This window comes from Anopheles merus, chromosome 2L (assembly GCF_017562075.2).
Source record: "Anopheles merus strain MAF chromosome 2L, AmerM5.1, whole genome shotgun sequence".
NCBI classification, from domain to species: Eukaryota; Metazoa; Arthropoda; class Insecta; order Diptera; family Culicidae; genus Anopheles; species Anopheles merus.
In genome coordinates, this window is record NC_054083.1 from 27,967,631 (window position 1) to 27,991,500 (window position 23,870).

Genomic DNA, 23,870 nt, shown 5'->3' on the forward strand with positions numbered 1-23,870 from the left:
CTAAGTTTTATTGATGGAAATCTAATCTTCGGTTATACGGATAAGGTACATTGGTGAGTTAAGAAGGTCAATCAGAGCCTAAGGCAAAAGGTCTGACAGTTTATAAAAGAAATGAATTCACTTTATGTTGTATAAAAATGGAACATTTTTGTTACAACATTCATAGCAAACATACGCTAACTCTACATTTCTTCAAAAGCATTGGTTTCCGTAAAAGTTTTGACCAGCGAGCAACAGCCAAACATCCGCTGTGGGGAAAAAAGTTAATTCAAGCCGTGCGCAGCCCACTTACATCGCCGTTCCGCCGTCTTGCACGCCACTCATTAGAGTGAGAGAGACGTCCTTCGGCTTCGGGGTGTCGGTGTAAACGTGCGAAAAGTCTTGAAGTGTGCTGCTACCGTTCAAGATCCTTGTAAGACACACAACCGCAAACGGGGAGAGCGCCTTGGAGTTAGGGGCAAGATGGATTTGCCGACGAGCAGTATGTGAGAAAGCGTGTGTAGAAAGTAGTTTTCTTTCCCAACATCCATTTCGCAACTACTTGCTAACGTGGCAGGGAGACTCATTCCACCGCACAATCTCCACCTCTTCCCCAAACAACGTAATGCGAATGGGCTAGTCACACACAATTATGGGAGAGCAAGTTTTACGGTTCTGTAAATACATCAGTCGAGAAGTTTGCCCAACTTTGCACTACCGGAGCTCAGCTCGGGTCTCCGGGTGCCGGATGCCCTTTCTTGAGAGGGGCCGTTGCACAGCGGCACACAAGACAGTCGTCTTTTTCCTCTGGCGCTTGGGTTTCTTTTGGCTTCCTTTTTCGGGGCTGTGGATTGGATTGTAAAAAGAAGGAAAAATAAATCGGACTGCAAGAAACCAACCGATGTTGCTTTGAAAGTGCACAGTCGAAAAGATCTTGCCAAAAGGGTTTAACTTGGCCCAACTTTGGCATCAAGAAGCGCAACCCAATCGGAGGAGCATTGCATTTGGGAAAGGAAATAAAAGCAAGACAGGTGACAGGATGGAAGAGTAGGGGGTGACCACGTTCCACCCCCAAACCACCCTTTCGTATCAGGAATGTGTAATTGAGCCATTTTGTAGAGCAAACGATTGTTCGCCTCAAATTACACAGCATTCCGGGGTTTGGGGTTATGGCGGAACTGGAAAGCGTGCGGACGAACGAAAAATGGGCCATACTTCCTGATAAGGAATTAACTCTACGCCTGCGAAGGAATGCATGGTGGCACCGGGAAAGGGTTCAAGTACACGGTACCGGGCACGAAGTTTTATGTGCAATCGGTGAAAATGGATTGGAATTATACGTGCGGGAATTACTGCAAGCTGAGATTAAAACCCGAAGCATGGGGTGAAGTCTTTGGAATCACCACACCCTGAGACTCTGAGCTTGGTTCTAGTGTGCTGTCCTAGGTGAAGCTGTTTTGCGAGGGAGGTGTTTGCAGGTTGAAGTGAAATTATTGAAATTCTTTCGTGTTTCGCAAAGCCAACGTGGTCGCCCGGTGAAAGAAGTTCAGCAACACGTAGTAGAAGTCTTACACCCGCTGCTGCTGCTGCCAACTTGCCTAATGGTTGGCGGAACGATTTTCGGAAGGAGGAATTCTGAAAGCCACAACTGTTTTGAAGAATATTGGAGGGTGTACATGTTCTTTTTAAAATATTGTGCGTTGTGGCTTCTAGCGTTTTTCACTGGCAAATGAAGTGTTTCTTTTTTGGTAAGATGACTCTTGTCGGCCCTGCAAATGGTATACGTTAGCCCTTTCACAGAAGCGCGCAGTACGCCGCCCACTTAAGACGTGACTGGAATGTTGTGGCTTTTGTACCACAGCTTGTAGCGGTTTTTCTTATGGAGAAGCCTTTTATTCTTTGTTTGGCTGAGGGAAAGCATTGAATCGTTTCACCGAGTGAATTGGAAGCCTAGGCTAAGGGTGTATTGCTGGTGTTTAAGAAATACGACTATTTTCTCAAGCAATTGATATATGTGTTTAATGTTCAGCGTATTTGTGGTTTAAATTTAAGTTTATGGTAGGTGATATTCAAAAGCAGTCCAATCACTATCTATTGGTGATTATTATTCATTTTCTTTTAACTCTAAACTCCTTCTGGGAATAGTGTTATTTGCATCAGAAAACGACTCCTTTTGACAGCAACATAAGAAATCCGCATTGAATTTACATAGACCATACTTATGATGTACATTGTGATTCTTAATGAATCATGGTTTGTTCAATTGATAGTGAATGAAATGATTCGTATATTTACGAAAGGATGTTCTTCCTTTATGCATGAGCTTGTTTGCCACGGCAATTGAATAAGGAACGAACGTTAACGAATCGTTTAGATTTAACCTACTCTGCGTGATCTTCTTTATCGAGGGCGCTACGTGTGAGTCTGGGTATTTCCCAGTGGCTGCAAATCAAAGATCGCTTGTTAGTTTTCAAAGATTAACTCGACGCATCTAAGACAATATTTATTTACTGAGGATCTAGAAAGAGAATAAACAATCGCAGGCAAACTATGATGACTTACAAGATAATAGTTTCCACAGAAATCTTCCACTATTAACAACACACTCGTTCTTAGCCTTTCATACATCCGGTGGCACACAACTCGACCGATTTCGAAGAAGCGCCTTACATCGTGTCGTAGTTGCGTTGATTTCACAACCATAGCAAATGAAACGATATTTAATTAGAATAAATGTTCGATGCATGCGCTCTTGCTCTGTCTCTTGGAGTGGCGCTCCGAAGGCGTCAATTTGAGCCGCTCGTTTTCGTAACGTAAGCAAATGTGAGTCTGCTGAATAACGAGCAGACAAATATTATCATTGCGGATTAAGTAATTTCCATACGTCGGGTTTTTGGAAGTCAAATGCCACCCGCAGTCCGGACGATGGCGATGGCCTTTTAGGCGGAGCCATGCTTCTGACTGGCTGTAGACCGACGATTGCCCACGACGGTGTAGAATCACAGCAGCACCGTGTGCGTGTGCGCTATTCCCAAGAAAGCTTCATCATGTGTTTGTCACTGTTTCTTGTTTTTTTTTCTTTTTCGAATGCGTCTGCTCATGTTTGTCACGGTTTTCTTAAATTAGATGATTCCTAACAAATAAGATGGAGCAGGCTGTAACAGATTCCGCGTAGGACATCATCGCACCCGGAGGTTCCGTTCTCGCCGGGGCCATGCTGGTTCGATGGCCTCGGTTCTGGCCACTGAATAATGTATACTCTTCACCGGCAGACGATGTGTTGAAACGAATTGCCTAGTAAAGCTGTATGAATATTCGATACTGATGAAAATTCGTGCTGCGAGCTGACGACTTTTGCTGCGGCGGATGCGAGCTGCTTGCTCAACACACTCCGGCACGGGGCAGCGGATGGCAATCCTTGGTGTCGGCTAGGCGGGGCTGGTGGAAAGGTGGATAGGGCAACTTACTTTCCCACAGAATTATCTCCACAATCAGCTGAATTTACGGGCCGGGGGAAAATAAAACACAATTTACAGGCAATAAATATAAATTCGATTACTTAACGCTTCACACCTCGCGTGCGCGTGGTGAGGTCGGCTGCGGTTCGGCTCACGGATAGGTTTGGTTGATTGCACGTGAAATATTCGCTTGTGATGAAAACCACAAGCAGCACAAACTGGTACGTGTGCTGGCGGGAGATGGTAATACTGAGCCTAGCTTTTCTTTCCGGATACATACACGCAATGGGGGAGATGTATAAATACGATCAACCGAAAAATCATTCTTCTCTCCAGCCCCAAACGGCCTCAGACTCGTACGAAAGGGTAACCAGCCTGACGGAACGAACGTCGGAGTGTCACAGGCCACCGTCACAAAAAAAAAACAAGTAAAATAAAACACAGCGAGCAATGCGTGCCGGGTGAAGATTAGCGGTGTGGGCCCACTTAAGCATATGACCCACGGGACGCATAATAGAGGACGCAAAGTAGCATTTCGTCGCAACATTTCGATCGATATTTTGCTTCACGTGTCGAGCACGAGCAAGCGAACGACAGAGAGGAGTGAATAGGAGGCTAAAAAAATGGTAGCGTCGTCCTTGTGAGGGCATCTATTTGGCTTGCCTTTAACTTTCGAGTGTTTAGGTTGCTTTTTTTCATTTTTGGTGTGCGAGTTTGACGACGTTGTTGTGCTGAAGCTGCCATACAGTTTCTTTAGAGGAAGATCGAAACAGCGGAAATACGACAAAAAAACTGACATACTAGACACAGTGTGTGTGTGTGTGTGTGTGGTACAGTCATCATCGCCAGGCTCGGGACGGTAATTTATCGTGGCTTTGGAATGGCTTCGCGGCTGAAACTTTTTTGCATGAACCGCTCGCTTGGAACGCTTTTCGTGAAACGTCATTTGTGAAACATGACGCTGGTTAGACACTGGATGATTGTCGGTGTCGGTCGGAGAATTCGTTATTTTTTATGTTTTGACCTATCGTGCATAGCTTCTGACTATCCCGGTCGACCTTTGAGCTGACGGTGGTTCTGCGATGGTTACATATTGTTTATTATTATTTTCAGAACAAGCACTGATGGCGGTCGTTCGTTGCCAGCAGTTAGAAGTTTACTTTTTGTCATTTTAAGGCACAGAGCTGAGCTGGTCGGGAGTGCTTACAGAGCACTTCAATGGCAATGGAAAGGGGACAATATTTATAGAAACCCTTTAAGAGCTGTTCACCGATGGCGTGATATTTGAAGAAGTAGAACAAATTGATGTATTTTTGTTATAATTTTAGTACAAAGCTTACGTCAATTTTGCTCTCAATATTTTCTAATTTATTGGCCAGACGTTTGAAGCACGATCTCGTATTATGTCTTTCACATCTCAGATAAAGCATTCAGTTCAAATGCTCCTTAATCGAGTATCGTCGGAACTATTGTAAGTTTTTTAAGTTAACTAGAGTTGTGATGAAATTAATTATTTGAATGTTAAATGTTATCGAATATAGATAATATAAAATCATAGTGAAATAAAGAAAAAAAAATTATACTAGGACTGACAAATTGAACTAGACTATGTCCGAACTGTTTTCCTCGTACGCTGCATGCTGCCGCTCAAAGTGATTACTTAAATAATTCCACGAACAATTGAATTACTTCAACGCTTACTATCCTCTTCCACTTTGTTCGCTAAGTTTTCTTTTGTGATCAAAATGTTTGGCCGGTTTTTTCTTCACCTTCTGGTGAAGCAATTACTGGAACCGTTCTTTACCAACACGACCAGCATAACAATTCCAGCAGCGCTCGTCTGGGCTTGATTAAAACAACCAAGTTTTCCATCACCTTCACTTTAAATATCCCCTTGGAGGGCTAATTGATCGTTGGCATGCCCGCGGAAAATAAATAAGAAAAACACAAAAACAGAAAGAACAGAACACAAAAGGAACAGTGAAATGCGGATTCCCCCGTTCCACCGAGGACGGGAGTGGAAAAGCCCAAAGTTTAAGCAAACAATTGCTTCCGTCGGCAAGTGTTTCAACTGTTTTCACCTGTTCCGCCCGATCCGATCCACAAATGACTAACTTTTGCTCTTTCTCGCTCTCTATTTACACTTGCGCCGAACTTTGGAGCCGAGCAAATACACGCCCGAAATGTAGACTGAAACTTAGCGTGGAGAAAGAAGGGCAAAAAGCACCCTGAAGCTGGAGTGGAAATTTTCTTCACCTTTAAGACCTTTTGTCGGTGGCCTTGCTGTGAATGCAGTGTGTCTGTTTGGTTGGTTTGGTCTTTTTTTTTCTATTTTACACGGGCCCGTAAATGGGGCTGCTAAATTTTCATGAATTGAAGCTTTAAGCAGGCAGCACGAGCTCCCCGTCCCCTTTTCCGGTACGGTTCGTTACCTCTTTTTATGTTTTACTTTTGTGCAGTGTTTTGTGCTGCAAATCGAATCACTCTGGTTGGAAACACGGGCTGGAAAGACGCGTGCCAGCGCTTCTTTTTGGGGGGCCGAATTGAATCGATACAGCAAAAGTACTGACTGGCTGTAAAATGCACAGAAGGGTTTTATTTCTTACCGAGCCTAAAAGTGTGCCAAAAATTTATGGATGAGGATGGGATATTAAGTTTGGATTTTTTTTTTCCACCGACACGGCAGGTATTTTTATGCGACGTCTGCTGATGAAGGCAGCGAGACCTGGGGCCTCGGCGCTGCAGTACTTTGCCGCGGCTCGGCTACAGAATACAAATGAGGCTGAACTGACAACTTGAAGAGAGTGAGCGAGACCGCATGAGTGGATAAACTGAAACCGAACGTCGGAAAAATGTTCTTCCCCTTACTTACCATTGGAAAATCTCCATTTCATTCAATCAAGGTGTAAGGTAAATCTTACACACGCGACAGCAAAGACTGTACAATGTAGACCGAAGTTTCGGTAAGCCTGCTTGCGCCTTTTCGCCACCCTCCTGTTGCTTTCCACGAAGGACACAACAATTTTTCACTAAGTGAAACTTTTGAATAATATAAAACCCTCTGCAACGGTGTTCGGTGGCAGTGTCGTGGCGAAAGTTTCACGCTATTGATACCGGCGGATGGAAAATCACTTCACACATAATCGTACACAACACGGGGGCCCAAGGCACCTGTGGCGCGGCAGATGTCTAGGAGGATGTGGTGGAGGATTCTTAGCACCCTACTTCTTGTTGGACAGAAAGCAAGCGAAAGAAAAAGTGAAAACACAGAAAGAATGGAACAAAGTAAAACCTTCCTTCAATTCACAACATCAACGCGTGCTCCCTTCCGTACTGCATGCTTACTGCCCCCGGGGGCATGAAACCGATCCAAGGGATTCTCCCCCGTACCCCGTGTAAAATGGCAAAACTTTTAGAACTCATTAAAAAAAATCTCGTTACTAAAGTTATTTCCCTCACCTTGTCGCCCGCGTGAGTAACAGACACTAGCGCTGGGTCGTCGGTCCTTCTTCGCCTGCCCCAAACAGGGGGATTGGCGAAATAAATGGGCTGAGAAAAGCTACCGTCAACGCGTTAGCTGGCCCATTTTTTTGAATTTCCCATGGTTCCACCTTGGCCTCTTCCAACAGCTGTGCACTTCCCCCGGCACACACACACACACACACACACAAGAAATAATCTGCATGAAATTGGTTAACGGAATAAAAATACATATTCAAAGCGAACGTTTCGGGTCGTCTTCTTACGACGACCGCCTCAGGCAAATGCCGGGCAACACAAGCATAAGCAGGGAGGGTGGAAACATTTTTACTCTTGTCCGTTATTTACGATTTGCTCGTTCATGGCTTGGTCCGCCAGGTAGGCAAGTTTTACATTCCCGGCACCCCGGCTGTACCATGATAAATCGAAAAACGGTGTATCAGTAATGGGCGTTTTGCATTTAATGGCCAGTAGGGCAGGGCTGGGAAGTGTAATGGAAAATTAGGGCCCAATTGCCTGCTGGGCAAAGACGGACGGGGGTCAGCCCGTAAGTACGCGTGCCTTATTTCTCATATCAACCCCTTTGTTTCTCGGTTTTTTATTTATTTCGCAGAGCAGACAGACAGCATCATGTGGCTGTACAGTTGGTTCGGGATCCTGCTGGGTGGACTGCTAGACATTACGGCCTTTTCTATCAACACTGATAACCAGGTAAGTGGGGAAGGTGCTGTAATTGTCTCAAATTCGAAGTGAATTTTTTTATGATTTTTTGTCCTTTAAATGCATGAAATTCATTTTTTTCTTTTTTTTCATTGTAAGCATATTGTTTTTTGTTGTTTTTTAGCCCATAGCCTCTTAAAGTTCAATGAAATGAATAGAAATGTGATCATGCTGCTTACAGTGTAATTTAATTAAAACTTTCACGCCATAAACGTCAATATCCCGAAACGTGATCCCCGAGCCATGAACGTAAAAGTAATGGTGCGCTTCTTTGAGTAAAAACAAGTGCCCCTTTAAAAAGAGCAAAAAGCCCCGTCGAAAAAAGAAGGAGCTCAATTTACACAAAGTCACATTAATTCCCGTCCTACACCTGCAAAGATGCTCACTTTCGGAGGAAGCAAACTTCGGCCCGCCGGTATCGATACTCGCAATACCAATCGAACGAGAATGTATGGCGTGCCATTGAATAAAGTAGCGCCCCATTGACCACCGTAAATTGTGTCCCATTAAGGTTGGATGTTCGGTTACAAATCACACGCCATTGCGAAACGCTCGCCAAGCACGGAGGGAGGAATGTCTCTAACTAGTCACTAAACTTTAATCCCATCGACAAGAAAGTATGAGTTTCACCGTGCTGCGAAAAGGTGAAATGTTAAAGTTTGTACAGGGCGATGTTGCTCATTTGTCTTGCGAGTGTATGCACAAGGTTGCTGTATTTGTGTGTGTGTTTTTTTTCGTTCACTTTCCACTGCATAACTATCCAAGCTTAATGGAGAGACACGGAGCAAGCAAGCTGCCAGCTGTAATAAGGACGCCCAGCAAAGCTGCCTGACCGTACGGAAATTGGCGTAAATATGTCACTTTGCTGCCGGCCATAGTTTCCGCTCATGTGCCAAGGGACACTTGCATTGTGGTGGCCGGTGGCTTAGATTTCCATTTTGCTTTCTGGAGGGAGGGGGGGAGGGAGGGAGAAAAGGTTATCGCCGGAGAGAAGTGAAAGTTATTGAGATGGTCAGGAAGTAAATTTAAAATTTTACGATGCCCGGAACCAAACCAAAGGCTTCCGGAGATTGCGTCGCAAAACGGGCGCCAACCGCCCGTGTGCAGCTTCTTTTCGGGCAAACTTTTGCCACACTTTGCCAACTGGAGTGTGGTTTTAACAGAGACATGCACACAAAAAAAAATTGTGAAGGAGACTTTGTCGATGACGTTTATTTCCTGGCTTGGCCTGGCTGTGGCGTTTGTTGAGCAAGGTGAAGAGAACGGTTTAAAAAAGGAAAATTCTCTCGTTCGTTCTCGGGTTCAACGATGCCGTTGCTTGTTTGCACTGGCCGGAGAGATTGACTCACCCCGTTGGTGCTGGTGTGGTCATGAAGGTTAGAATGCTTATGTGTGCAATATAGATTATTGAATATTTACCACTTTAATGGCAGGATTATGGAGCGCCGCAGGTGGGTGTGTTGTGGGTTTTGTACCTTGAACTGGATACCGTACGGCTCGTTAGCACTGATTGGATTACGTAGGTTCCGATGGTCAAATCAGAGCATTGAAATGACAATCCACTGTTTTAAGGGAATGGGAATCAATGGTAATGGCATAGTTATTTTAGCTCGAAGCAAATGAGACATACGGAGGACATACGTAACTTTAGTGTAGTTCATTATTAAATGCATTTAATTGCTCGATTCTTTATGTTATTCACATTTTCGTGCTTGTTAATACCCTGCACTTCAAGTGTATTTCTTGTGAAATTGAGAAAATATCATTGATTGCTTTCATTGATCTGTTACAGATTTACGATCCACAAATAGGAGAAAACTATGGTAAGTATTGCAGGTCGAGCGACATGCAAATGAAACTCCAACGATTGGACCATTATTTATCAAACTAAAAGCCCTCGCAAGCTGTGCTTAATTTATATCAAGCAATATTCATAACCCCATCAAACCATCGCAACGTTCGCAGCAAATTCCAAGAAATGCACATTGCTACAATAGACCGGCAGCTAAAGTTGTAGCGCTTTTATTAGCAGCAAAGCGAACCAATAACTCAAGATGAATCATCGTTATTGAAATGAACGTATTTCTGAGTGCTCGCATAGTGCTATAGTAGTGTAGGGAGCAAATTATTTGTTACGGTTTCTTGGTATCGTTTCATCGAAAACATTTGCCACTGGTCGGTGTGAGTCGGCAAGAGCTCGGTTGGAGCTGACTTCATTTCCGTTGCCCGATGGCGAGCATCGCACAGTGGCAGCAGTGTATTGATTTTTCCTCTCGATTTTTTTTTGCAGATAGTTGCACGGTAGGGAACGGGACGTATTACCACGGGGAAACGTTCAAGCTCGATTGTCGAACACAGTGCGTTTGTCAGGTAAGTTAGACACCGGCGGAGTAAAGGAATCGGAAAAAATAATAACATATAGTGACAAGACATTTGCTGAGCATGATTGTTGGTATGGGGAAGGGAATTATGTGTTAATTCAACTTAATCAAGTATAAACTGTAACTTTATCCCTTGAAGCTTTGTTAGTGATTTTGTTATTCTTCTAATTGAATTAAAATAAGGAAAAGGAAATAATTTCACTCTTTTTAAACGGAGAGAGGCTAAATAAATAAATGGACTTTTTGCTACATAATTTATGTTAGGCTTAACAGTCTCACAACTGTTTATTTTAATGAAGAGGATAGCGGGGCAAAATGGGCAAGTTAGCAGTTTACGGAATATTCCTTTGAATATGCCACAAAACTCAATTGTTATACCATTATTGTATGCCTCCACCCTTTATCTATGGATTAAAATAGGCAAATAGAGTGAATACAACTTAAAAGCATCAAAACAGAGTAAAATAAAAGTTGATGTTTTACGAGAATCTATTTTGACACGCGCGGTAAAATGGGCATATGTAAACAAACTGTGATACGTCAAAACACTTGGGCCAATATGGGCCACAACAACTGCGCTTAGGCAATGGTCTATGCTTTTGCGCACGTATCGTGAAATGTATTTTCGTTCTATCTTTTGTTTTGCTGTTCAGGAAAGCCCTTAAAATTCTTCCAAAAATATGTTATCAAAATAAAAACAGTTTTTCACGTTTTAATCTACAAAATCGAATCTTTTGAAGCTCTGCCTGTCATCATTATTGAGGCGACAAATACAACACCATAGCCTCACCAAGCGCCCTATGTCAAAAGCATCTGCCCATTTTGCCCCAAACGTAACTGCCCATTTTGCCCCACGTGAAGCATTTTTGTATGTTTTGTTATATTAGTAAAAATACGCATTCGATCGCCTTGCTTTCTCAAGACAAATTGTATAGAAATATCATATCTTACAAAACATCTCATGTAAAACTTCAACGCATCCCTGTGACACTGGTTGAAGCTTATTTTTGAAGTGTCAAAAATTACATCAACATGCTACTAAACCTTATTTTGCATTTTTCTTGGTTATTTGTTATGTAAGGGTTATGAATCTTACACGGTGTTCATAGAACACTCTAATAAATACCTTTTTAGCATTGGAAAGTATTTTTGTAGTAAAATAATGCTTTGATAGAGGGTGCCCATTTTGCCCCGCTTTCCCCTACCTTTATTTTGTGCTTAGTTGTTTAATCACGTTGTACAGTAACTGAACGAAGAAAAGCAAAGCTGTTTCTAGACATTCACCTTATGGCCCGCTGAAATATGAGCAGCTAGATTAGATGCTTTCAGAAGGTTGCTTCCACCATTCCATGGTCCCGGTAATTAACTCTTCGGCTTGTTCCAACGTGATAATTACATTTAACAGCACTCGCTACCCTAAAAAACGGTTTCCTTTTTACACTTTGTCCAAAGATCGACTCCCGTTCAGGTATCATTTACTTTCCCTGTCAACATACACAGAAAAAAATAGCGGAATGTATAGGAGAAAAAGGTATATTTACTTTGGTGCCATCGTACCGATTTCCCTCTCTACGCTAGGGTTGTGATAGCCGTCTCCTTCTCTCAGGTAGCAAGGTTTTGTGAAATTTTGTCATCATCCCAACCGCCTCCCCTTGGCCACTTTGCCAGAACAGGTCAATCTGATCCGGTGATATCGTTTCGGTAATTTTGCTCCAAATTCAATCATGGTCGTCCCAGCGGAGCGTAACGCACGGAAGGGTCCACACGGATTCGAATGGTGGAGGAAAATTCGGTTTTTACAACCATGAACTGTTTGTTGTCTAATCAAACAAAGTTACGGCCCCGGCCCCGGAAGTGGGAGAAAGGTTTCGGCAGTGACCAACCGCGCGGCCCATGTAAATACGACGGAAACGAGGTTACTGCGATCGAGAGCCTCGCGAAGCGAAATCGAGGCCGTGGTTTGCATAGCGGAAAACGCAAAGGATATCGATTCTAAAAGAGATTTGTTTTTTTTGCTTCTTGTTTATATTAAGGTGTGGAAAACCAATTACCTGACAGTCAATATTTGATCTGACTTGTCGTGTTTTATTTTTTTTTCTTTGGAGTGGAATATATTTTCTTCCACTACCGTTTTTTGAGTGCTTTGTGATAGGATCGTTCAGATGGATCTAGGATAGTTTTTAAACTAATACACAAAAGCGTCCCGAAAAGATACTAAAAATAGAACGAGTGTTGTAGTTTGTAATTGTGCATAATTTAATGTTCAATTTAATACTTTTTTTCACAGAACGGTCGCCATGCTTGTTCAACGCTGTGTCCACATGAAAATCTACCACCACCCGTTGACACGTCCATTTGCATCGCTCCCAAGCTGGTGGAACTGCCCGATCATTGCTGCAGAGTGTGGCTGTGCGAGCAGCCAGCAACTGATGGTAAGATTTAACATTTTTAAAATTAAAAGTTTTGTTTATCTATTATTAACACTTAAAAAAGCAAACAGAACATTGTTACAAAGTTAGAACAGTAACAACAAAAATGCTTTAAAACAGTTTTCATATCTCACGCTGAGATTCTTACATGCTCTGCTCTGGTTACATTCTCGATGGAAATTGGCCAATCTAAATGGAAACTTTTCCAATGGTTCCTTCCATTCAGAAACCAAAACTTAACCACATACCAGCCTGATAGTCATATCTCTACAAAGAGTAGACCGTTCTCCGGTCTTCCGTAACCAGGGCCGGAGTGATTTACCGATCGTTCTGACACACATTCCTATGTGTATGTGTCTGTGTGTGCCGAGATTTGGCTGTGTTCCGTGGGCCATCTTCTGCTTCCTATTCCATTGAATCTTTCGAAATTTCGGCAAAAAAGGATGTCGCTTGCTTCCCGCAAAATGTTTCCGTTATCCGTTGCCCGTTGCCGAACGAGGTTCGTGTCCTGCCCAGCGGACGATCATTAATTTGGGTTGTTTTCCGTATTGTGTCGTTTCTTTTTTCCTGTCCCTTCTTTTATCTCGAGTGAGAGGTTCTTTTTTGGTTGAGATGTATCTTCAACGGTAGGGAGAATGCTGTATGTGTGTGTGGTGCTTAATTTGGTTTTACATTTTTGTGGGTTTGCTTTATGCGGTTTGGCGAAGTGGACGGTTGCGAACGGATGCAGCACACACTCAGCTCTGTTCACGGTGCGGTTTTCCGTTATCTGCGTGCCACGTAACGGTAACGGGACTGATGCATTGGTTCACGTCCCCCTTCCGGAAAACCACAGATCCTGGTTCAACAGAGCCCTGGCAACGAAAACACGTGTCAAAAAAGGCGCACAACAAAAAACCAAGGCACACACGTTGGTAAATACACATCTCTGTTGCGATTGTTTCGTTGCATGGTACACCCGATGGCAGTGAATGCGACCTGTTACAACTCGTCCACCACGCTGTGGTCACCGTGCTCGCAGAGCTGCGGTATCGGGACGTCGACCAGGAACATCACCACAACGCCCGGCTGCCAGAAGCTCAGCACGATACGGCTGTGCGAGAACCATCGGTGCAACCGCCCGGGCAATAATTACTACATCGCCGGTGACTACGCGACCGAGGGGCTGCCGGGCCGGGGTAACGCTGATCGCGCGGAAGAAGGATCGATGGACAGGGATGGTGACCGTTCCGGTGTTACCAGCCGCAAACAGCGACCGTACTACGATGGCAGCAGTGGTGGCTACAGCGCTCCCAACAGCGTTTCTTTGCTCAGTGAAAACGAACATCGAAGACGGGTAAGTGGCGGGTGGTAATCCGTGTTTGGAGCATCTTCTAAATTTGGCTAGAAGCATTGGTGTGTGTGTGTGTGTGTATGTCTGTGGGGCCAGTGTAGAAGATAATCTTCCATCGGCTCATTAAGCTTGAGTTCCGCTCGCAGCGTTTGGCGGTGAAAATTTTAGCCGCCACGGTGCGCGCGGGCAAGGATGAATAATTATCTAATGACTTTCGATCCTCCTCTTCCTCCTTCTCTTTCTCTCTTGCGTGCCCTCATTCATGGCAAACTACTATCCGGCAGAAGGGTCACGAGTGCCGAAGCATTCAGCGGACGGCTTCCTCCCGGTTGCGGCTCGGTCCGTGCGTGTCGCGGAAGCTTTACCGACCAAAATCCTGCAGCCTGTGTCAGGATTCCAGCATGTGCTGTGTGCCTTCAATAACCACTACTATTAAGGTAAGCAGTGAGGGTGAAATAGGAGTGGTTAGTGGGTAGTTCGTAATCGATAGGGGAGAAGCGGATATCATTATTCGTAAATATGTGTGTTTGTATAACAATCTGTTGGCATCGTCATTAGGCACAATGTGGATGCTTTCGCGATGCGTCTCTGGAGCGTTGTTTAATTGATAGTAAATAGTTTTTGAATGGGAGCGATTTGTTGGGTTTCACTGTAAAGTTGCTGAAGACAAAAATTGGTCTTTACTCAGGCAGATTTAATTATTATTTCTATAAAAGTTGTACGATAAAGAGCAATAAGTTTGCCTGAAAGAAAATATGATCTTTAAACAGAATGGTATTTGTTATATTATTTTCATAAAATCTCAACATTATACATTTTATTAAAGATTTTAAATGATAAATAAAACTTTAAAGATATATAAAAATAATTGAATTGAATTTGAAGATAATACTGAAAGAATTAGACGTGCAATTAGAAAAAAACCTTTTATCGATTACAAAACCTAAAACAATCGATAAGTGTACCATTTGGTTGAATAAAAACATAAAATTGTAGAAAAGCTACTCACAAATCTGGACTGAACTTAGCCTAACATTGTTTATGTGTCAATGTCTTACACTAGATTTGACGTCCATCTCATACCCATTTCAAAGTGCCCAGCTTTACACATCATTGTGGTTTTGCCGGATTTACATGCAATCGGAGACTTAACGAGGGATCTGATTAGTGCACAATATCGTCCGCTCAATGTACCGCCCTAATGCTCATTTGATGTTTCTTTTACTAATCGGCAGGTTGAATTACTGTGCCCTTTGAACTCGGGCGATCCGTTCGACTTCATCGAGCACGGGTACGACCTGTGGGACAGTGCGTCGATCGATCCGCTCGACCAGGAGATGCTGCAGTCGCGCCAGATCCACATCGAGAACAAGTACGTCGACGTCCAGTGGGTGCTGAAGTGCGAATGCGGTCCAAAGGTGAGTCTCTATCCCTCTCGAACGGTGGGCCGGTCATGAAAGTTTTATTTTACTCGACACGTCGAAACCACGGCCAAACCAGTGCAACAATCAACCGGGAAATGAACCTGCAAAGGTATTCTGGTTGACCGAGCAGGACACAGCCTCGCTATGGCTTTGATCTACCGGAGGGGCAGTGGTCATACCACTGCGACTCACAGCCGGCTAGGTTGGGTTGCTACAAACAAGAAAGAAGAAAGACGACAAATTACACCATCACGTGTGGCAAGCCAGCGCTCTCGAACGAGGCCCTCCACCAGACGGTTCGACAGTTTGTGCGGCAAAAGACCGGCATACCACAATGTATTAAAATAAATTGGTTCATTTCCGGGACAAAGTGCTGCTGGAGTGTGTCCGGCCATCGTCCACCGCTGATGACCATTCTGGGTCATGCAAAGTACGGGCGAATAAATTACTACACCCTCAGTATCACCCAGGTTCCGAGGCAGGATTGCTGAGACGACTTCTTTGTCGCTATGTTTCTCACTCTCTCTATCTCTCTCTGTCTGTGTTTGGCTATGTGTTTGCGAGGGGCTTTTTCCTCCGCTCAGTTCGGTTATATCCAGCCTCGCATTGTGGTTTCGGCCACGCTTTCGGCCGGTGAGAGACATCTTGATTGCTTCGTGGTGGTATCTCTCCACTTTGCGATAAGTCCCCAAACCCTCGAGCCAACGTGGGTTACACAGCCAGCCAGCCAGCCAGCCAAGCATGGATGGCGGTGGACGAGCCCCGGTCCGAGACCGAAACGTTGGAGGGCAAAAGTTCAAAGGGATAACCCTTATGTCGAGTGCGGATAAGCAGCAACGAAGACGAGGCATCGAGTGCGCCACTTAGCAGTAGCGGAGCCACTGCCGTAAGCGGAGAAAATTGAGCACAGACACAGATGAAATGGATCATTAAGGCTCCTCCCCCCCCCCCCTCCCCCCCGGGATGGGGCTTTTGTGTGCGTGTGTGTGTGTGTGTGTGTGTGTGTGTGCTGTGTTGTACACGCGCTGGATAAGCATGTTGTTTGTTGGTTTTTGCAGCCGACTACCAGCAGCACGTTTCAGGTGGTGGAAAAATGCCCCCAGAACTCCACAACATCATCATAATCATCTAACAGGTAGAGGTGGGATGAAGTTTCACAGTTCGATATCGGTGCTGGGCGAGTTTCACAATTATAAAGCCTCCAGCTGTACGTAGTTTTGTAAGCGATTGGTTTCTGGTACACCCGTACTGCTGCCCGATTGAACCGTAGAACATATTTACCTTTTTGTGGAGCAACCAGTGTACCGAGCGATAACCGCAAAAGCCCACAAACTCCATGCTCCTCCAACCAGCATCCAGGAGCTGTGGTACTTCCTGTGGCGGGCGGCAAAGACACGCTGCTGCCGGTGCTGCTGCTCCATTTGTGCAATCAAAACAATTTCCATAACACTTTCCAATCACCCGCATGCCCACGTATCGAATTGTGGCCGCAGGCACGAGCGCCTTCCGAGCTCGACGAGCAGCACGACGGCCCCGAGAGTTGGGTGATAAGGATGTCATTAAGAGAGGTTCGGAGGTTCGATGCAAGCAAGATAAATAAAATCGAACGATAACGGTTATGGTGTGCTCCTGAAATCGGAAACCCGCTACCAGATGTGCAAACGTGCTGTTAAGGAGCTAGTGTGTGTGTGTGCGTATCTTGCCTGAAGCGTGGAAGTGAAAGCGAACGAGCGTGTGTGTGTGCGCGCAAGAAAATTGGTTTACGAAAAACGTTTGCCTACCTTCGGGCGAAACACACACACACACCGGTGATAAACGTCTTGTGCCGGTGCTTACAAATGGGTAACTTCGCACGCCATGGAGTATAAGGGTGTGTATAGCGCACCTTCTTCTCCACCGTGGGATGGATGGTGGGAGGGTTTTCTTGTCATTTTCTCGCTACTTTCAACTCCCACTTCCCTGCAGGCTTGCACGTTGAAAGCATGTGCAAACCGGGCACACCGAAAAATGTGTTGAATGAGAGCTATATGTCACGGGGACTTCATCGGGCCCATGCCCCAGCATTACGTGTAACCGGTAACGGAGAAACAAAAACGGCACGCCATGCCACGCCAGCTGAGCTTTTCGTTCGAGGAAGGGCAGGAGCGAGTGTGGTACAATAGCTGGAGAAAATGTCACAACGATTACAGGCGGGTCGCTTTGTTATCAATCATCGTGAGTGACAAGCGGGAATCTCTCCGCTAGTAGCAGCAGCAGCAGCAGAAGGCTAGCAGATTTTAAGCTAGATGATGTAATCGCACATTCGGTGTAAGTTTTCAGCACATTTGTGTGGAGCGCTCGATATGCTTATTTTCGGCGTGCGGGGTTTGAAGTTCAGAAAGGGGGAAAGAGCACCTCCATGCCCATGTAGTGGAGGGAAAGTTTATGGAATTCTCGTGTAAATAATATCTGTTTTGACTAATGATAGTACCGTGGCAGGATTGCAAGGTGTGGGTTTTGTTGGAACTTCGGCCGAGTGACGAACTACAGCTCGGCCCGGTCCGGGTATTAGCACGTCTGACAGATAGTGATACGGGACGGGCTTGTTAACGGACCGTGGTTTACCGTGGTTCGGGGATTTCATGCTGCGATTTTACAACCTGACAGTGGATGGTCGGTGTATGTGTTTATGTTTTGCATAGTTTTGCTGAATGAGGGACATCCATCAGGAGAACAATAAGGCCCACATTAATTCATAGTCCACAATCGTTTGACAAGACCATTCGGGAAATAATAAAATGGCATGATGGTATACAGGTGGTGACAATTTAATCATGAAACTGTTGCATATTTATGACAATGGGTCATACATTGAATGTTGCTTATGTGTTTCAGGAATGTTGTGTATAATGTGGTGAGTATTCAATTCCAATACGACTAGGTTATTTGGCTAGGTTACTGGACTAGACTATGCAATTTCCAGATGCTCTTTAAACTCAAAGAAAACATAAAGTTAAACTGATTTTGAGTAATGACCGATTGAGTAAATGATCTTTGAATCATACCGGTTCTATAGCAGATATTGAGCCCATACCGATAGAAGAACAGATCCGCTATAATCTATAATGATCCCGGAACTAAGCCTGAAACCATATTGGCCCTATAATTGATTCCTGACTCAAAGTTTTGTCCTGGGATTCATCCCATACCCAATCCAATCGTTGAACTGATTCTGTTCAACGATCCTGGAACTGATCTGGATCCAAAAACTGAACCTGTTTCAGTTTCAGCAATATAACGGATTGTTTGAAAAAAGGAAAGTTATAAATTAGGTTAGAAGTATATGCCTTTGTTAAAGTATCATAGCGTCTACTCGTTGCTCTAGGATTAAATAAAATAATTAATAATTCGGGCCCTGTAGTGCAGTATTCAACTCATGATAACATGCCCGTCATGGGTTCAAGCCTCATATGGACCGTTCGGCAGTAGTAAGGACCGACTATCCGACTGCGTGATATTGGATAAGTCTCGAAAGCCACTATAGACTGACAAAGCTGCTTTGGAAGCTACACCAAATAGAAGATGAAGAATTCACAATCATATAATAATATACGAAGCACGTAAGGCTGCGCTCTGGCACCAATCGAACACGACATCCGACTCGAACAAACCCATATAATCATATGGAGGTGCACTGTCAGACACAAACCAACCAGCAAGACAAACCTCGAATCGAAAATGTCAGTTGATTCTGTCTGTGATGTTCGACACCCACCTGTGCTGTGAGTACCTTGGCTGTCAAACGTTTCACAGCTACAGTAAATAGAATTCAATTCGGGACATTTTCAAGTTTTTTTATGTAGTTTGTCTCTTTTTCTTCTTAAAATTGCGTGCAAAATATTTAAAATAGCTATCAATAATATTTGCTATGCTTTACAATCAATTATAACATCAAATAAAGAGGTTTGAAACGTATAAAACTACCCAAATAGCCAGCTCGTACTTTATAGCTGATTTAAAGCTGTTTAACGAAAAATCGGTCCGATGTCGTACTTTGTGGCTGATTAAGAGATAGACGGTACTTTGCGGAACTATGGAGCTTTTTAACAGGCACATGGTACTCTTTGGAACTTTGCTGCTGATTAGCACTATATGTAGGGTTCATGATGGAACTTGAAGGCTTGTTAAGAAAGGGTACTGAACTTGGTGGAACTTTATAGCTTTTTAATGCATGACATCAGTACGAGATGGCTCTTGTCAAAGTGTCAAAGACGGACGCCGGCAATAATCTCATTGCTGCTGCACAAGTTAGATTCGTTAATTGAAGAATGAATATTGAGTGAAGTGATTGTGAATTATCAGTAAATTGTGTGAAATTTTATGTAATTCATCAATACAAAAGATTAAAAAATATACATATGTGTTTAAACGAAACAAATCTTGTTGTTTATTTCATCGATGACGCTTGCTTGAAAGTAAAACACAAAGAAAAATAATCCCTGGCATCGTGGCATAAGGAAGCTGCTTAGGCGCTGTTTGAAAGACCCACCTAGAACTTTGATGCTGTTTATCTACTGCAAAAGGCGAATTAGAGCAGCGATCTTTAGCGTGCCAAAATGAGCTGCTTAAGCAATTCTGGCTATTTGGGTATTACGTGTACACAATGCAATGTATGTTTTTTTGCATGGACGTTTTTTTACATTTTTCAAACTTAAATTTGAAGGATTTGTATGTTATTACTGATGTGAATAACTGGTAAATTATTTGTTGAATCTTTCCCCTGCAGATGGATATTCATTTAAACTATGAAAATGCTTCATTTTAGAGATGAAAAGATAGGCTTATTGCAGTGCATCATGACAGGTCTATAAGACATCGAACAGCTGACAGATCAGCTATCGAACAGAGTCGTGTTTGTTTGTCTCGTTCGATTGGTCCCAGAGCGCCGCATAATACGTTCGATGATAAGGACGAATGATTCGGATGATAAATTACTTGGGGAGGGCATTACTTGGGGTGCCCTACACGATAAGATAATTTTAGAATTTTTCAAAATGAAGTCAACATTTTTAACCATATCGATTCTCAACCAATTGCAAATGATTTCCACGGCTGTTATCCGAACGAGATTTTTAATTGCCTTCAGCACCACCAACCTAGCACAGCCCCTCTCCCGACCCCTTGCTTTACCAGCTCACAAACCTTTTCATCAGAGCGGAACACAACACTCGCGTTTTGTAGTCAGCTCACCGTCTTGTTTTCATCACAAAACCGTCATGATTCCCCTCTCTTTCTCTCTGTCTGTTTTTTTTTTCCATTTCCCAGAGCAAAAACTGTCACCCCCGGAAGTCTGCGGGATCATCACCGGGTGGCCACTCGAGCAGAACAACCGACCACCACCACCAGCAGCAGCAGCAGCACCAACAGCGACGATTGGGCTCATCTGACCCGCAACCAGCGAGCGCAGCGGGATCCACAGCGGCCGAGCAGCAGCGTAACAGCACCGCATATCGCACGCTGCTGGGAAAGGCACGTCCGCACGGGGCGCAGGACGTGACCGGCGTGGATCTCGCCGTGGGTAGAGCCGATCCACCCGTCGACAACACGGATCCCGTCGACTACTACGATGGCGGTCAGAGCGCTCGGAAGGGCCACAAACATGCGGGCCACCATCGTTCGTCGGTGCATCGGCGTCTGGTGCACCGTGGGCTGCATCACCGACAGCAGCAACAACAACAACACCGACAACCCGATCCATTTGGCAGCTGGAACGATGCCAGCTCGGCTGTTGTGGATGGTAGTGAGGAGCTGCTGAAGCGGGTTCATCGAACATAATAAACTGCTGGCTCGAGACTCGCGCGTGTGTGCGTGTGAGAGTGTGTCCGGTGTACGGCAATCGATGCGCGGGGTTGAAATTCAATGCGGAAATGCAATTGGCGTACTTCCGCTTCCGGCTAGGCTGAGCTAAGGATCGGTCCCTTGTGATGCTGACTAAACACACAGACACGCACACACACACATAAGCACACATCACACATATGTGAAAGTTCTTCGAAAGTGCTGTCATATTGTACATCGATGCGTACAAATATCGCCTCAGACGGTGCAAGTTTTTTATTCGGGGTTTCGGTTTTCGTTGCCAAGGGATCTTTTTTTTGTCCTCCCGATGGGCTTGGTTTGCTCTTTGCAAAACTATTTCCTCCCCCCCCTCCCCCACCGGGGAAACAGAGCATCATGCGACATGCAAGATAAAGAAGAGAAAAAACACACGCACATACACACATATGCAAAGCTAAATCCCTTGCGGAATGTAGACTCACCTGCAAAAGGGAAAGAAGAGGTGCGCTGCAGATGCAATCGAATCGAATTGCTGCTGCTTGTACATAGTTTTTAATGGAATTCTCGATAGTGAGTGATGCAGCAGAATGAGATCGAAGCAAAAAAAAAAAAACGGAAGAAAAACCAAATAAACAAACCCATCCCTCCCGTTATAGCAGAAGAGGTACGAGAAGGAAAAGGGTCTAGTTTGGGAGCGTTTCTGATTCCTTATTTGCTCGGGAGTAGATCAGCTCTTTCGCCGGTTTTTTATCCACCCTACAGCTAGATGATGCTCTAGATGGCAGAGCATTTTTTGTTTTAGGTGTGGATGCATAGAAGAAAGCTTGTGCAAAACTTTATTAAATGCTGTGCTGCCTTGCAGTGGAGCGGCAACTCGTGTAGTTAATTTGTTCAAGCGTGACTTTATTATAAGAATGCACACATAGAGAAAGAGAGCAAAAAACATATACTATTATCCCGTGGAACCAATTGTAGCGCGAAATAGACAGTGAATGGATGGACGATTTTTATCGTGCATGGTAATGAACTACCCCGGTACGGTAGTTGCATCCGGCAGTGGAAAAGCAAGTGATAAAACGTAAGTAAACGAGAGAACTAAAAAAAACAAGAATACTCCCGAACATACACATCAAGCTACATTGCATCACTCGTATCTATTGTGCCCGCGAGGGGTACAGAAAAACCCGGACGGTGAAGTGCAATGCTTGGAAAACCCGCAAGGAGAGTAGTAAACCTGATCCGCAAAACCACCATATCCCCACAGAACCTCAGAGGCAGTGAGTGTGTGTGTGTACGTGTGTAGAAGAACAGAAGACATAAGCATCAACGTGACTATTATTATCATCATCATCATCATACCACTGCTACCACTACACCTTACTAGCTACAACAACTACTACTACTACTACTACTACTATTACTATTCACCCTTCCCAAAACCACAGTTTCGTATCAACGTGAATGGTTTCAAACAAACTCTTGATAGGTCTTTTACTGTGTGTCATGCGGAAAAGGTGGGAAACAGGGAAAAAAGGAAACGAAACATAAATCCATGCTTTAGTTCCGTTCTGCGGGCTAGCGCTTCTTCCGGCGAGGGAGTCGCTAGTTCGAGACGTTGCAGTCGTCACTGCATACCATTGCGGGTGGGTAATGAGTGTGGGAGTATGTAGGTTCTTGAGAGAGATGCGTTTCCTTCTATTTCTTTGTGGCCGCTGCGTAGGTTCAATGCTGCGTTCTTTGCGATTGCCCCTCCAAACGAGTGCGGAGCGAGGTCAGTTTGCAAGTAAGATGAAGGCAAATCGGCAAAAGAAAATTAGGTCACACTGCATGCTCGGAGGCGGGGAAAGGGCATTTTTTCCGCGATGCAGCACACTCAACGGTGGTAGGAGATAGTGCACACAGCCCACAGATACAATTCCACGGACCAAAGCAACTCACAAGTGATTGAACTCAATGTGTGGTGAGTTTGGTATTATAAATAGGCACGGTAGAAAAGGAGGTGAATGGAACAGGTTTTTTGCATTATTTAACAAAAAAAACTAAAGAGAAAGCACTTTTAAAAGCTTTATTTCAAAATCATTGTACTTAGCTTTACTCATATGCATGTGTAATAATTTTTAAAAGAGGAATTAAGGTATGCTCTCCTTAGTATCATTTAAAAAATAGTAAAAAATAGTCCTCAGCATCGTCAAGTAGTCACCATTGATTTCCAAACTATAAAGAGCCTTATCTGTTGGGAAATAATTGTTTGCAATTATGTTTTACTCCTTTTCGCTTAGTTACGATTAAATCCCTCTCGTTCGTTGCTACATCAATGCTGCGCCGTTGCAATCGGCGTATAATGTGAATGCAGAACAAGCTATCAAACACACCTTAACCAAGAGGAAAGAAAGCTTTTTCGATTTTACTGCACTGGAAAGGACTCAAACCGAGTGTAGCCGAGTGTAGTGTTAAAAACAAACAAAAAAAAAACTTAGTGAAAATTATACATACTATATTCTCAACCCTCTTCTGGCGGGATATCTTAACCGTGTATTGCGGTTAATGAACAAGCTCTTATCCAACACATCTTGACACAAGTACACCTATACAAACACTCTCAGACGCATGTGTGAGAATTCTATTCGGTGCATATACAGACAGACCCAAACAAACCCGTACGCACGACTGTACAAGCCACTTCACAGAATTAGTTATTCTGCACACAAGAGCACAAGAAACACACAAACTACAAAAACAAGACGTCGCCACCACTTTCACTGAGCGAAATAGTTAAAAAGAGCGAAAGGATTAATTATGTATTTCTGTAAGCTTGTGTGTGTGTGTTTGTGAGCGATAGAGAAGGAGCG

At 44.1% G+C, this 23,870-nt stretch overlaps 1 protein-coding gene across 3 annotated transcripts in view; it reads left to right on the forward strand.

Annotated features, from left to right (window-relative positions):
* The window catches only part of LOC121591508, a 59,483-nt gene extending 37,731 nt beyond the window's left edge, over positions 1-21,752 (forward strand). For 2 of the 3 annotated variants that reach the window (XM_041912103.1, XM_041912104.1), the window contains exons 3-10: positions 7,531-7,628; positions 9,430-9,460; positions 9,928-10,007; positions 12,306-12,450; positions 13,416-13,783; positions 14,065-14,217; positions 15,016-15,198; positions 20,509-21,752. In XM_041912103.1, coding sequence (XP_041768037.1) covers positions 7,548-7,628; positions 9,430-9,460; positions 9,928-10,007; positions 12,306-12,450; positions 13,416-13,783; positions 14,065-14,217; positions 15,016-15,198; positions 20,509-21,018 — 1,551 coding nt within the window. In that variant the 5' untranslated portion in view covers positions 7,531-7,547 and the 3' untranslated portion in view covers positions 21,019-21,752. The remainder of the gene's footprint in view (positions 1-7,530; positions 7,629-9,429; positions 9,461-9,927; positions 10,008-12,305; positions 12,451-13,415; positions 13,784-14,064; positions 14,218-15,015; positions 15,199-20,508) is intronic. The other variant, XM_041912105.1, reaches the window with a different exon arrangement.
* The last annotated feature ends 2,118 nt before the right edge of the window (positions 21,753-23,870 follow it).